This window comes from Protopterus annectens, chromosome 7.part1 (genome assembly GCF_019279795.1).
Source record: "Protopterus annectens isolate FY-2018-M chromosome 7.part1, PAN1.0, whole genome shotgun sequence".
Lineage (NCBI taxonomy): Eukaryota > Metazoa > Chordata > Ceratodontiformes > Protopteridae > Protopterus > Protopterus annectens.
In genome coordinates, this window is record NC_056740.1 from 258403586 (window position 1) to 258417447 (window position 13862).

Below are 13862 nucleotides of genomic sequence, written 5' to 3' on the forward strand. Positions count from 1 at the left end.
CATCTCCCATCGTGACATTGCTTTTACGTGTGTATTACTCCCCAAATCAGTCTGCAACTCCGACATACCAAGTCTGTAGTTCAGCCCTCTCCATCACCAATTAGCCTACCTCTCTAGTGGTGTTCCCCCTTTTATGTCCATGCCTTCTCTGTCTGTGTCTACATTTTATACATACATACATACATACATAGATACATACACATATTTCAAGCACAGGCATGAATACCCTTCTAGTCTGCCAATATACCAAAACAGCTGTTCTCATAATAAGTGTTCAGTCTATTCTTAAAAATATCTTAACTAGTGCTTGCTTTAATGTAATCTGGTAGTCTGTTCCATGCATTATCTGCTGTTTCAGAGAACCAGTTAGTAAACTTCTCATTCCTATAGAATCTTCTACATATGTTGTCTGATGATTCTCTACTACTTTTTGAAAACCCCGAACATTCACAGAGGTAGTTATCTCTAGATGTCCTAAGTACCTGAATTAGGTCTCCTCTTAAATATCTGTATGAGCAGATATTTTAGTCTTTCATAATAACTTAAATTTTCATATCCATGGATGCCATTGGCATATTTCCGCTGTACTCTTCCAGTTTACACATGCTTGTTTTCTTTTAAGGTTTCCATATTGTTGTTCCATACTCACGTTTAGGTCTAATATAAATAACAAACAATGTCTTCATCATTTATGACTTCCTAGACTTTATAAATATCTTCATACAGCCTATAGTTGCATAAATATCATTAACCAACTGGTTGATATGATTAGAAAAACTCTACCTATAGACACAGGTCCTTAAATGAATGTACAGTTTCAATCACTGTGTGTTGTGTTAAATATTCCCCTTTCAATTTATGTCTGCCAAATGTCATATGCTTGCTTTTGATATATTTATCATCATATTATTCTCCTGTGTCTGAATGGTCAATTTAGCAAGTTTTTTTTGAAGACATGCCGTATTTGTAACATATGTAATCAATTTACCCAATTTCAAGTCATCTTTATACACACTGTAGAACACCTCAGATGAAATGGATAGATCTGAAAGATACAATCTGTATGAGCCTAGGACAGAGCCCTGTGGGACACTGACTGTAGCCAAGAATTTTACCTGTCCAGTTGCTATAAGCCATGCAGCTATCTATATTATAAAGAGTACATTGATACCTAGTTGTTCTAATTTATTGATCATTATTTTATGTACAACTCTATCAAATGCTGAAGTTAAATCTACATAAATTATATCACAGCATAAATTTTCATTCATAGCTGTTATTATATTGTTATAGAACATCATGTTACAGGTGGTAATAGATCTATTTTCAACATATGCATGTTGACATATGGTTTCATGTCCCAACCTTTCCAATTGTGACAATAACTTATCCAATATTACCTTCTCCATTTTTTCCACAACAAGTAGACTTAAGGGTCTGCATGACTCTGGGTTTACCCTACTCCCCTTTCCTTTAAAGACAGGATTAATAAGTGTATGCCTCCAGTGTTGAGGAATCTCACCATATTTAGCCAACTTAGTAAATAATAGATATAATAGTACTGTTAAGGTCTTGCTGAAGTTTTCTTCATCATCATCATCATCAGCCCCCTTTTTTCCCATTTTTTCTACATGGGGTCGAGGTATCATGTTAACTGTCACCAACACTCTCGATTCAGTGCCACACTCCTGCCTTCTTCAACACTCATGCCTGACTGTCACAGATCTTCTTTCACACAATCCATCCACCTCTTTGCAGGACATATTCGTTTCCTCTTACCTTCTTCCTGTCTGTCCCAAATCTTCCTCACCAGATTGTCTTCTGAAGTGTTCTCAGGTCATTATTAATAATTCATGTTTGCCTGTCTGTGCCAGTGCCTTCAATATTACCTTTTCCCCCCTGTACATGCTCCTTGCTATCATCCCTTCTTCTTCCTTCATAAAAAAATAGAAAAGGGGTACTTCTTACGGGGAAGATAATGTCCTTTTTCTCATCCCTCCAGCCACCTTTCCTTTACATTAGCCTTATGTGCATTCCCCTGCTTATTCTTGCCCTTTTACTATCTCTCTCTTCCCCCATTTGAAAGATGATGTGAACTGGGACTTCACTGTGCTTCTGTAATGTAGCCTGCTAGCAGTGCCTATGTTGCATTTATATGGCACTTTGCTGTGTGGACAAACATTCATACCATAAAGCATGCCACCTCATTGTGCCTCTTACATCAGCTGCATGACCACTGCAGTACTGTGCTGATTGCTACTAGCATAGCTGTCATCATTTAGAGTGCAGCCCTTTACAGAGAATGTTGCCTCTGTGCTAGCCACGAGACATAGCTAAGCAGCAATGGGCGCTGCCGCTCTAAATCTGTGGTATTCAGCATACTGTGGCAGTACATATTTTTCTGTATATCCCCCTGCATCTCCTGGTGTGACCACAGTTACAACTTTGCACAAGGTTAGAGGAACAGCAGATGACTATCCTGACAATTGACATTAAGGCATGTCAGCTATCAGCTGGCAGATACACCAAAAAGTAATAAAAACAACTGAAATGCTGCCTTCATTATTGACAAATGCTTAATCAGTGATATGCTTAGCCTACAGAATAATTCAATAAATTGCATACACTTTACCAGATGAATTTATCTTAGTCAGTTTTGTAACATGTATGATGAAAATGAATCTTACCCTCTTAGGTCCAAACAAGTAATTATACAGCGTTCGGAAACTCTTTCGTGTGTAGTGGCAACGGTAGGCTCCACCCATGAGGTATTCAAGTACAAGACCAATATCTATCAGACTGATATGATAATCAGGGGGGAGATTTCCCTATAAAACAGAAAGGAGACAGTTTTTTCAAGAATTGTTGCATCACTTTTAAAAAGAAAGGTTAGAGTCTAAATTTAAAAAGAGCATCATGAAAGTCTCAAATTATTCCCTACACAAACGTTCTTATTTAGGTATAAGCTAATCCCCTAAAGAGTTATTTATAAAGAAACCATGAATTAAGTACGTTGTTTGTTTCTGTTTTATGTTCACTACTGATTCATTAGTTTCTCTGTGCAGCACTTTGTATTCTCATGAAATCTCACGTTATTTCCTTTTCTTGTGGCACCTGATGTTTAAACTGTAGATAGCACATCTAGAGCCCAGTGCCGTTCTGCAATCTCTCGATCTGTTGCCTCTCAACACAAAGTTGAGGAGCAAAAGAAAATGGCCTGTAAACTCTAATCTGGCTCTTCTTACCTCTTGATTGAGGAGAATAAAAAAATAAATTTTGTGTAGCAAGCAGCTTGCTACAATGTATATTACACATAAAGTGCTGATGCAAGCACTTTAGTCCATTCCACAAAGGTACATTGAACTGCGTTGAGGAAGTGAATACTGGTAATGCAGTACTGACCTCCACATTAAGTACAATGTATAACAATCTACCTGCAGGTATAACCTCTACTACAGTGCAAGGAACATAAGCAGAGAATCAGTGGATAGAAGTAACATTGATGCAGTACTAATAGCTGCTGCAAGGTGAAGCACAGTGCTCTTGTAATAGCAACTGAAATGGAAGTAAGCAAGCATAACACTGAGAAATAAGTGGTCTGACTGCCATGTAAAAATCTCAGCAATCAGCCACGTGTATTTATGTTCTTGTGACACCAGTTTGATCTGAAAAAAATATATACTAACAGTAAAGAAAAGAATGCAAGGCACCTAATGGCAGCAGTTAATCCATACAAATAGCAGTGCCAATAAACATCAACGGATAGCAGTACATCAATATAACAAAGTTCAAAGTAAAACAATTAGTAATTGAGTGGCACCACATGTATTAAAAGGCAAATAGTGGAAAAGGTAATTGGAGAGCAACAAATTATTATTAAAATGCTCCAACGATTAAGGGGTAACCTATGCCTAACCTACAAAGCACTCCCAAATCCAGCCCTGATAGAGCTGATACACATCCACAAGACAAACAGCACAAGGATCACCTGATCTAGGTATCTAAACCTGTTCAGCAACTCAAACAAAATATGCTGGAGAGACAGATATATATCCCAGAGTTTAGCCTTTCTTTGGAACAGGCTTCCTATTCACGTTAAACAGAGCCCTTCCTGTCTCTCTTTAAACAGACAAAGGTAAAAAACACACTCTGCAAAGCCAAAAACACAGCATCCATGGGACCTGACAATATCCCAGGCTGCATTCTACATGAACTACAGAATGAACTGTCACCCCACCTAAGTACCATGTTCAATCATAGCCTCACCTCAGGCTTTGTGCCCACTGAATGGTGCACCATGATGGTTATCCCACTCCACAAAGGGGGAGCCATGACAGACTTTGGGAACTACCACCCCATTAGCCTGACGAGCCTGGTCTGCAAGGCCATGGAACGTATCATCAAGGAACTCATAAACAAAGACATTGGTAATCTCCAAACTCTGGACCCCACCCAGTTTGGGTTTGTAAAAGGCAGATCATGTCTCCTAAACCTGATAGACTTCTTTGAAGCAGTCACCAAAGCCATAGATGAGGGTAAGGTGGTTCACACAGCCTATCTAGATCTCGCCACGGCTTTTGACACCATCCCCCACTCTGGAATTATAGATAAACTCACAAAACTAGGTATAAATCCCTATGTCACAAGATGGGTTGCCAACTGGCTCATGGACAGAACCCACACTGTGAAAGTAGCAGACTCCCAATCCGACTTCAGACTAGTGACAAGTGGAGTACCACAGGGTTCAGTCCTGGGTCCTCTCCTGTTTGGTGTCTACTTCTCTGAAGTACAGGCTAACATAGACAGTCTTTGGCTAATGAAGTTTGCAGATGACTGCAAACTGGGAGCCATAATTAAAACTCCTAATGATGTGGACATCCTACAAAAGGGCCTCATTGAGACAGATGCCTGGTTTCAAAGCCATGGCCTGAAGCTCAATGCCAAAAAGTGCATTGTCATCCCCTTTGGTAAAACCTCTGTACCCATGAACTACCACATAGGTGGTAGTCTACTTAACACTGAAAGTGTGATAAGAGACCTTGGGACACAGGTGGACATTAGTCTCTCCTTTGATAATCACATTGCCACAGTGGTCAGGAAATCCTTCTACGTGGCACACTTCATCACAAAAGGCTTCTCATCCAGAAAAAAAGAGGCCATTGTTCCCCCTCAACTCATCACTCATTAGACCCATTATAGAGTACAGCGCCCCTTTTGGTATGTACCTCACAAGATATCTACAACAACTGGAGAGGCCACAGAAATACCTCACAAAGAGGATTTCTGGCCTCAAACAGATGCCCTATGTAGACTATCTCAAAAAACTCCAGCTTTACCCGTCACATATCGCCTACTCAGAGGCGATCTCTGCCTAACATACAAAGCTATGTCAAACCCAGAGCTGTTGGACATGCTCCACTTAAAGAAATCCCAATCCCTCCGAGCTACATGCTGTAGGGACCTAAACCTTGTCACCACAATAAACTGAACATGCTGGAGGGATAGACTTCTGTCCCAGAGACTTCCCATACTCTGGAACAGACTACCTATCTATGTCAAACAGAGCTCCTCATTAGCACTCCAAGAAAAATCTTGGTGATTGGATGGGAAATACAAAATTCACCCTGGGGATCACTTCTGTGGCTCTGCTCGACAGGGGCACAGGAAAATAATTTTCTTGGGTGGCGAAAGCCAGGGTATCTTTTTGGCTAGGCTTATACAGGCCCTAGGGCCAATAGCCTAGTACCTACCTATGAACCTATGAACCTATGAAACATAGTTTGGATCAATGAATGGGGACTCACAAATCCACAGCTGGGTAGCACCTATGTTCCTTATGGACAGGAGCAATTTGTAAAATACTCAAGCCATGGCATAAACCTATGCCATCCTCTAACCCTTAGGGGCCATATAGTGGGCAAAATCGATTTATATTGGCTAGGCTTGTAAGGGCTCTTGAGCCATTAGCCTAGTAATCTCCTAAGAGCCTATACATGAATTAGCAATGATAGGAGCAGTTGAACAGCTGAAGCTATGCAACAACAGACAGCAGGTAGTGCAGGGTAATTGGGAAAGGAGTGCTTACCTTTAGCAGAGAAGCCAAGTATATTTTTGAGTTATGGTTTATAAAAATAGAGCACTTAGCTTTTGTTGCAGTCAGGTATATCCTGGAGTTAAAGGTAATTAATACAGGCTGCTTATCTTTGATCAGATAGCTATGGTAAGTTTATCTGTGGGAATTAACTTGGTGGTATGGACTTAATGGATCAATGTGCATCTAAGATTGCACTGGATGATGGGGGGGGTAGTGCAGGTGGATTTCTTTGGTATACTTTCATGTAGGATCATTTCTGAAGATTCTTAGGGTACTGGGTATGTATCTGACTATGGAGGGTGACTAACAAAAATACTTTTGGTACAGTGGAACTGCATTTCATAGGTTAGTACTAGGCTGTTTGCTCTTATGGGCCATTTTAAGTCTAGCCAAACTTCCCATTTCAAAGGTAAAAATCAAACCCTGTATCCTGTGTTTATAAGGTAAACACATTAATCATTATGCCAACTCTCAACCCCTTGTTTATATTAACCTATCAAAGATAGTCCTTAAAAAGATGAACACAGGGATGCACAGAAGAAGGTATGCTAGTCTTGGAGATCACAGAGACAATGAAGTCTTTGCACAGATGAAACAAGGGTTCGTACTTAATTCTTCCAGAGTCTTCCTCCTTCCTTATGACAGAGGGAGTTTTAACATCATGATCCACGCCAATCGTGGGCAAATCCTGTAATACATACACCCAGACATGGGTTATTGATAAATTACAACCCTTTTGGAGATTACTGTAAAAAACATGCACGCGCTAATTCATTCGGGCAACGACGAGTCCTTCTGAAAAACTACCTTTGAGACTTTTGCTTTGGCAGAAACTTTTTAGATAGTCATGATAGAAGGCATTTTGTGACCAGGGAAGGACAACAGTTTTACGGGATTACATTTACTATAAGAAAAAAAAAAGAAGTTGGTTGTGTAGCTCTTAATTGCACATGTTACAGAAGATAAAGTTAGACAGTAATTTTCAGGGTGTTGTCAATTTATGTATGCAATAAGAAATTATGAAAAATGTTAGTAATGTGATATGGGAGATTTGCATTGCTTTAAATACAAAACAAAGAAAATTAATTTCCTTTACCAAGCATGACAATGATTACTGGGGAAATGTATAGTAATGGGGATGGCCTAAGATCTGAATTTGCTTAGAAATGAATCTCATTTAGGGCAAAACTGTAGAAAAAAAACATGCACAATGTGGGAAACATGGACCTAGTAGAAATTATATTATGATTTGCAGAAAATGTAATAAAGAAGGCTACTGGTAGTTTAATTGTCCAGAATTGCAATGAGAGGAAAATAATGATCAACTGAGTAGAGAAAGAAACAAAATAAGGTTGTTGTTGTTCTGTCTTTCGGCTTTTCCCGGTTAGGGGTTGCCACAGCGGAACTCCGGTCCGCTAATGATTGGCAGTAGATTTTTACGTGCCGAGTTGCCGGTCCTGACGGACAACCTTCAACGAAGGTACGCCCATTCACGTATGTCTCCACACAGAAGACGCTCTAGATGAGAATCGAACAGGACGTCTTACTGTGAGGCGACAATGCTACCGCAGCACCACCACCGCAGTTCTCAAAGAAACAAAATAAAGTATAAGTGACAATAAGGAGAAAGAAGAGAGCATTGTATTGTATTGCTACACAACAATGACTGGCATTCAGAAAACTTTGCCATATTGTGGTGGGAATCTGAGCAGCAGAGCAGGCTGAGGTATATGCTAATGGCTATATAATGACATGGTAATGAGTAACATTATTAAAATGAGTGGTGCAGAGTATGCAAATGAAGCAAATCAAGATGGTGGACTGACTCATAAATTTAGAAATGAAGCATCATGGAGCTGTGCATTTGTTATAAATGAAGACTGCCAAATCACCATGCTTATTGCTAAGTGAATTCCAAGAAAATATTAGGGGATGAAACTCCATTAGTAAATGTGTGTCTGCAATAAATTCTAATTGCTAATTAGAGCCACAGTGGTGTGTGTTATCAGTCTAGAGGTCCTGGGTCTTCTCACTGTCTCTAATATTTCATAGGCTCCACGACACCGACATTATGGACTAATACCCATGTGTATAGGTAGTCCATGCAAGACACTTTAGATATGTGTCAGCCTTGTTTTGAGCGCCATGGGATTCATGGAGTACCTATATGAATATGGGTCTACTTTTTCTTATTGAAAGCTCATGTTTTTGAAAAGGAAAAGTAAGACCCCATTTACAAGAAAGTGCACTTAAATGAAAGTGCACTTTTGTGACTACTGGTTCACCGAACCGGTAAATGCAAGTGCTTGAATTCCCACTAGCCTGAACTCCCATAACTACATAGCCCTCCTAACACCTGACACTGTAAAACTCTATACCATATCCCTAACTGTATCATTAAAACTTATAAACAGTTTCTAAACTCATTCCTCACTTCCTAAACCTAATACTCCCCTCCCACTCTCTAATCCTAAATTCCCCAATTGTTCCCTAACCATACTTCCCAACATAAGCCACAAATAATGGGGGGGGGGGGCAAAGGCCCAAAAACAGGAATACATTTTAAATATTGCTCTTACTAACATAGAAAGTTGATAGAATAACAGGTTTTGTATTTGCATGGATTTTATGAAAGACATGAAGTCTGAAATTCAATAGTCTGTTATTCCTCAATGATTTGCCAGAAAAACCACAATTTTAAGAAAAATAAACCAAAAATAAGACACAAAGATATAGACATTTTGCAAAAAATCTGGATGGTTGAGAGATATGTCCCTACCCCTAAAACTCCCTTTCAAATCTGACTGCAAGCTGGGAGCCATTAATAACTCCCCAAGTGATGCAGATATCCTACAGAAAAGCCTCGCTGAGACCAAAGACTGGGGTTGAAATCATGGCCTCAAGCTTAATGCCAAAACAATGCATCATCATCCCCTTTAGGAAAAACTCAGTTCTCACTAATTACCACATCGATGGGAGTCAACTGAACACTGAAGGCGTTATAAGAGATCTGGGGTCATAGGTTGACAGCAACCTCTCCTTCGACCATCACATTACCACTGTGGTCAGAAAGTCCTTCTATGTGGCACATCTCATTACCAAGGGTTTTGCATCCAGGAAGAAAAAGGTCATCATTTCTCTCTACTCTTCCCTCATTAGACCAGTCACATAGTATAATGCCTGTTTGGCATGTACCTCACTACACACCAGCAACAGCTGGAGAGGCCACAAAAGTACTTTACGAAGAGGATCCTAGGCCTTAAACACATGTTCTACATGGACAGACTCAAAAAACTCCAGCTATTCTCTGTCTCATGTCATCTACTAAGAGGCGATCTCTGCTTGACTTATAAAGCCATGTCTGACCTAGCTCTGTTAGAAATGTTACATCTAAAGAAATACCAATCCCTCCACACAACACACTCCAGAGACTTCAACCTCATTACCATAATCAACAGAACATGCTGGAGGGACCGGTTCATAACCCAGAGACTGCCCATGGTCTGTAATAGACTTTCCATACATGTCAAGCAGAGCACCTCACTGGCTCTCTTCAAGAGAAATCTTGATGAGTGGATGGGAAATAGAAAGTTCACTCCGGGGATCACTCCAGTGGCTCTACTTGATAGAGGCACTGGGAACTAATGTCAAGTGGCACAATGCCAGGGCACTTCTATGGGCTAGGCTTGTAAAGGCTCCAGGGCCATTAGCCTAGTACACACCTATGAACCTATGAAACCTAAAACATCCTTCCCACTCCCTAAATCTAAACCCCCTACTCCCTAACCTTAAAACTCCTGTTTCCCTAAACCTAAATTCCCATCTACTTCTTTCCCATGACAGTTGCACTTATGTTGCATAATCACAAATAATGCATTTGAGGAAGGAGTGGTAGCTGCTCACCCAAACTCAGATTTTAGCTGGTGCACAAGTGACACCCTGTATGAGAGCTACAAGGCACTTCAGTCCCTGTCTTTGAGACAGTATTTTTTTAATGCTTGGGACTAAAGTGCTTGTAGTAGAACTAAAGGCAAGGGAAGAGCAGAGAGAAGTGGTATGACAGGTTAATAAAATATAACAGGACAGAAAAAAATAATTAGAGTAAGAAAAACAATACATGAACTTGAAGAAGTATTACGATATGCAAATAAAAAGTGCACCAGGTTCAGATGGGTTGGGTTATGGTCTTGCATTCAAATGAAGGGAGAAGCAAAAATCTTTTTTTCAGAGAATATTCAATGAATGGCTGAGAGAAGGTATAGAGTGTGAAGATGTAGGTGAAGGGACAATTACGTTATATTTAAACAAAAGGAAAAAGTTATGAATTACAGACCATATGATTGTATGGTCATATGGTCTGTAATTCATAAGATGTTCTTGCACTGTAAGACTTCCAGGCTCAGTAGAAGCTTTTCCCCTTATCCACAGATTGCTGAACAACAGGCGTGCCAGAAACCATTCTGATCTTTCAACCAATTAACTGAATATACCAGTAAATGACATACTCATGTCCATTTATTCTAAGATCACTACTACTGGTAGCATACATTAGTGCAATATCCAAATCATCATCTGTCCTGAAACTTGAATGTAGTTTTTGCTTCACGGGTACCTGTTAATGTGAATATTCAAGTTTGTGCAATTTCTACTTGTGCTATACCCTAAATGGTACATTTTTATATATGTAATGTATGTAAGTGTCTGTCCTTGTATTACTAAATAGTAACTCTATGTATGTATGTTTCTTGCACTAGGAACAAAGCAGCATAATTTTCTTTAGCTGCACTATGTGCAGGACTAAATGACAATAAAGTTTACTTTGACTTTGTAAAAGCCATTTAGAACAATGGTGGTATATGTGTAACCACTCTCAGTCTCTACCACCCCTGAGAAGTAGGACAAAGTCCAAGGGTAAATTTAAGCTTACTTATCCAATTATTTAAGCTGTATATCTGAAAGATGACAAGGGATCACATTGCTTGACCTGTTAGGGCAGCCCTATTCCAGAGGCGGGGGAGACACTGGGTGATGAACCTATACCTTCATGTTGTTTTATTTATTTCTTGATGTAGGCTGAGATGTCTGGTTTTAGTACAGATGATGTAAAACATAGAAGTATGTGGAAAACACACACACACACACACACACACACACACACACACACACACATACACACACACACACACACACACACACACACACACACACACATATATATATATATATATATATATATATATATATATATATATATATATATAGTCCAAAAACAAACTGGTGCATGCTGTAAGCTCGGTGCTCGAAATATACACAGTTCAAGAACAAACATTAGAGTCCAGCACCCATAAATATATCAAACCTCATGGTCAAATCCAGAAGAAACACATAAATAAGTGTGTAGAAAACTTTTATTCCAGTAGAACAAACATTCAAGCAGCTTCTGTAGCAGCCATTCTGCCCCAACAACACAGACCGGTGACCGGTTTTGCCCCCTGGCGTCATCAGTGTGAAATTACAATACAGCAACCACCAATATTTATATATCATGGTCCCCATTCAGTTAAAGGCATACACATTAAAAGTACACATTCCTCAATATGGAACCCACATCCAAAAAGCATATTTTACAAAAAGCATAATCAACCCACTACACATACAACTAAGTACATGTAAATATCCACAATGTATGATTATATCCTGTTGTTTCGACCAGGATTAGTATGTGCAAAAATATCTAATATTACCAGGATGTTGAGGAAGAAGACAGCAAAATATGTCAAACATCACCAATGATCATTAAGTCTGGGTTTATATAAAGCCCCCAGCTTGACCATCCACATCCTTTCCTTTTTGTCTAAAAGTTCATGTTTAGTAGTGTCTGACATTCTCTCCCCTTTCACTAAATCAATCCCAACAAAAAGGAATTGTGCTGAGTATGTTCTAATTTGTGTTTATAGACTGGAGGTCTGTCGAAATAAAATGCCTCACACTGGCAGACAACCATATAAACTACCACTGCATACTGTGAATGACTTAGTCTGTGATACTACCCTACAATACACACAATTCCCACAAGCATAAGAACATCTATTATAATTACAGACATGGGAAGAATATTGGTGAGTCACTTTCTTGGTATAAAAAGATTGATTGGCCCAAAGGGAATGAACATAACTATGCACCTAGGGGTAGCAATGCTTGTGGGAATTGTGTATTGTAGGGTGGTATCACGGACTAAGTCATTCACAGCATTTAGTGGTAGTTTATATGGTGGTCGGCCAGTGTGGGGCATTTTATGTCGGACAGACCTCCAGTCTATAAACATAAATTAGAAAAATTAGAACATACTCAGCACAATTCCTTTTTGTTGGGATTGATTTAGTGAAAGGGGAGAGAATGTCAGACACTACTAAACATGAACTCTTAGACAAAAAGGAAAGGATGTGGATGGTCAAGCTGGGGGCTTTATATAAACCCGGACTTAATGATCATTGCTGATGTTTGACATATTTCACTGTCTTCTTTCTCAACATCCTGGTAATATGAGGTGTTTATATTTAAGTGTGTAATGTTTTTGCACGTACTAATCCTGGTCGAAACAACAGGATATAATCGTACATTGTGGATATTTACATGTACTTAGTTGTATGTGTAGTGGGTTGATTATGCTTTTTGTAAAATATTCTTTTTGGATGTGGGTTCCATATTGAGGAATGTGTACTTTTAATGTATATGCCTTTAACTGAATGGGGACCATAATATATAAATACTGGTGGCTGCTGTATTGTAATTTCACACTGACGACGCCAGGGGGCAAAACTGGTCACCGGTCTGTGTTGTTGGTGCCGAATGGCTGCTACAGAAGCTGCTTGAATGTTTGTTCTACTGGAATAAAAGTTTTCTACACACTTATTTAAGTGTTCTGGGCCCTTTTTCTTCTGAATTTGACCATGAGGTTTGATATATTTATGGGTGCTGGACTGTAATGTTTGTGCTTGAACTATATGTTTATATATATATATATATATATATATATATATATATATATATATATATATATATATATATATATACAGATATTATTTTGCTTTCCCTAGGATCATGACCAATGGAGCATTCATTCTGGTGTAATGCTAGTGGAGTATTCCTTTGTTAGACAAAAATCTTACAGCCCATTTGTTGCTGCCTGAGAATCCCTATCAACCCTTTTTTCTCCCCAAGAAAGAATCAGGTAGCAGAGAATGAGCCAGCTTGATGGACCTGGAGGTGGGGCTATCCTGTCCATTAGTACAACTCACTTCCCCTTTGTGGCACTACAGACTTTGGAATTACTGCCTCCCAAAGGTAGGCACTCCCTTCCATATCAGCTTCCCCACTGCTCCATAGTGTGAATGCACTATGGAAATACAGGTCTGGTCACCTCTCAACTCCAGTAGATGAACACTTATTGCTCCTGCCAGGTGTTACCTGATATATCGACCCAAGGGCCTAAGTAAGCCTTGCCAACAAGGTTCCCTGGCTTACACCACCCAAGAAAGTTATTTTCCTGTGGTGAGTCACAGCCACCTCTCTTTCCCCAGGATATTTGAACCAGCAGCAGCCACTACTCAAACTTGGGTCACATGTGGCCTAGTCAGGGCATTCTTCCTCTATGCCAGGGTTGCCAGATTTCCAGCCAAAAAAAAAAAAGAAGGTCTCTCACGGCAAGTGAAGACCAAAAAAAAAAAAGGTCTTTAATGCGGAACACAGTTCCACATTAAAGAACAGT

The 13862-nt window shown here is 39.5% G+C and overlaps 1 protein-coding gene across 1 annotated transcript in view; it reads right to left on the reverse strand.

Moving 5' to 3' along the window:
• The window catches only part of TRPM1 (transient receptor potential cation channel subfamily M member 1), an 841064-nt gene that overhangs the window by 533209 nt on the left and 293993 nt on the right, over window positions 1–13862 (reverse strand). The window contains exon 13 of the mRNA XM_044078483.1: window positions 2688–2828. Within this exon, the coding sequence (XP_043934418.1) occupies window positions 2688–2828 (141 nt within the window). The remainder of the gene's footprint in view (window positions 1–2687; window positions 2829–13862) is intronic.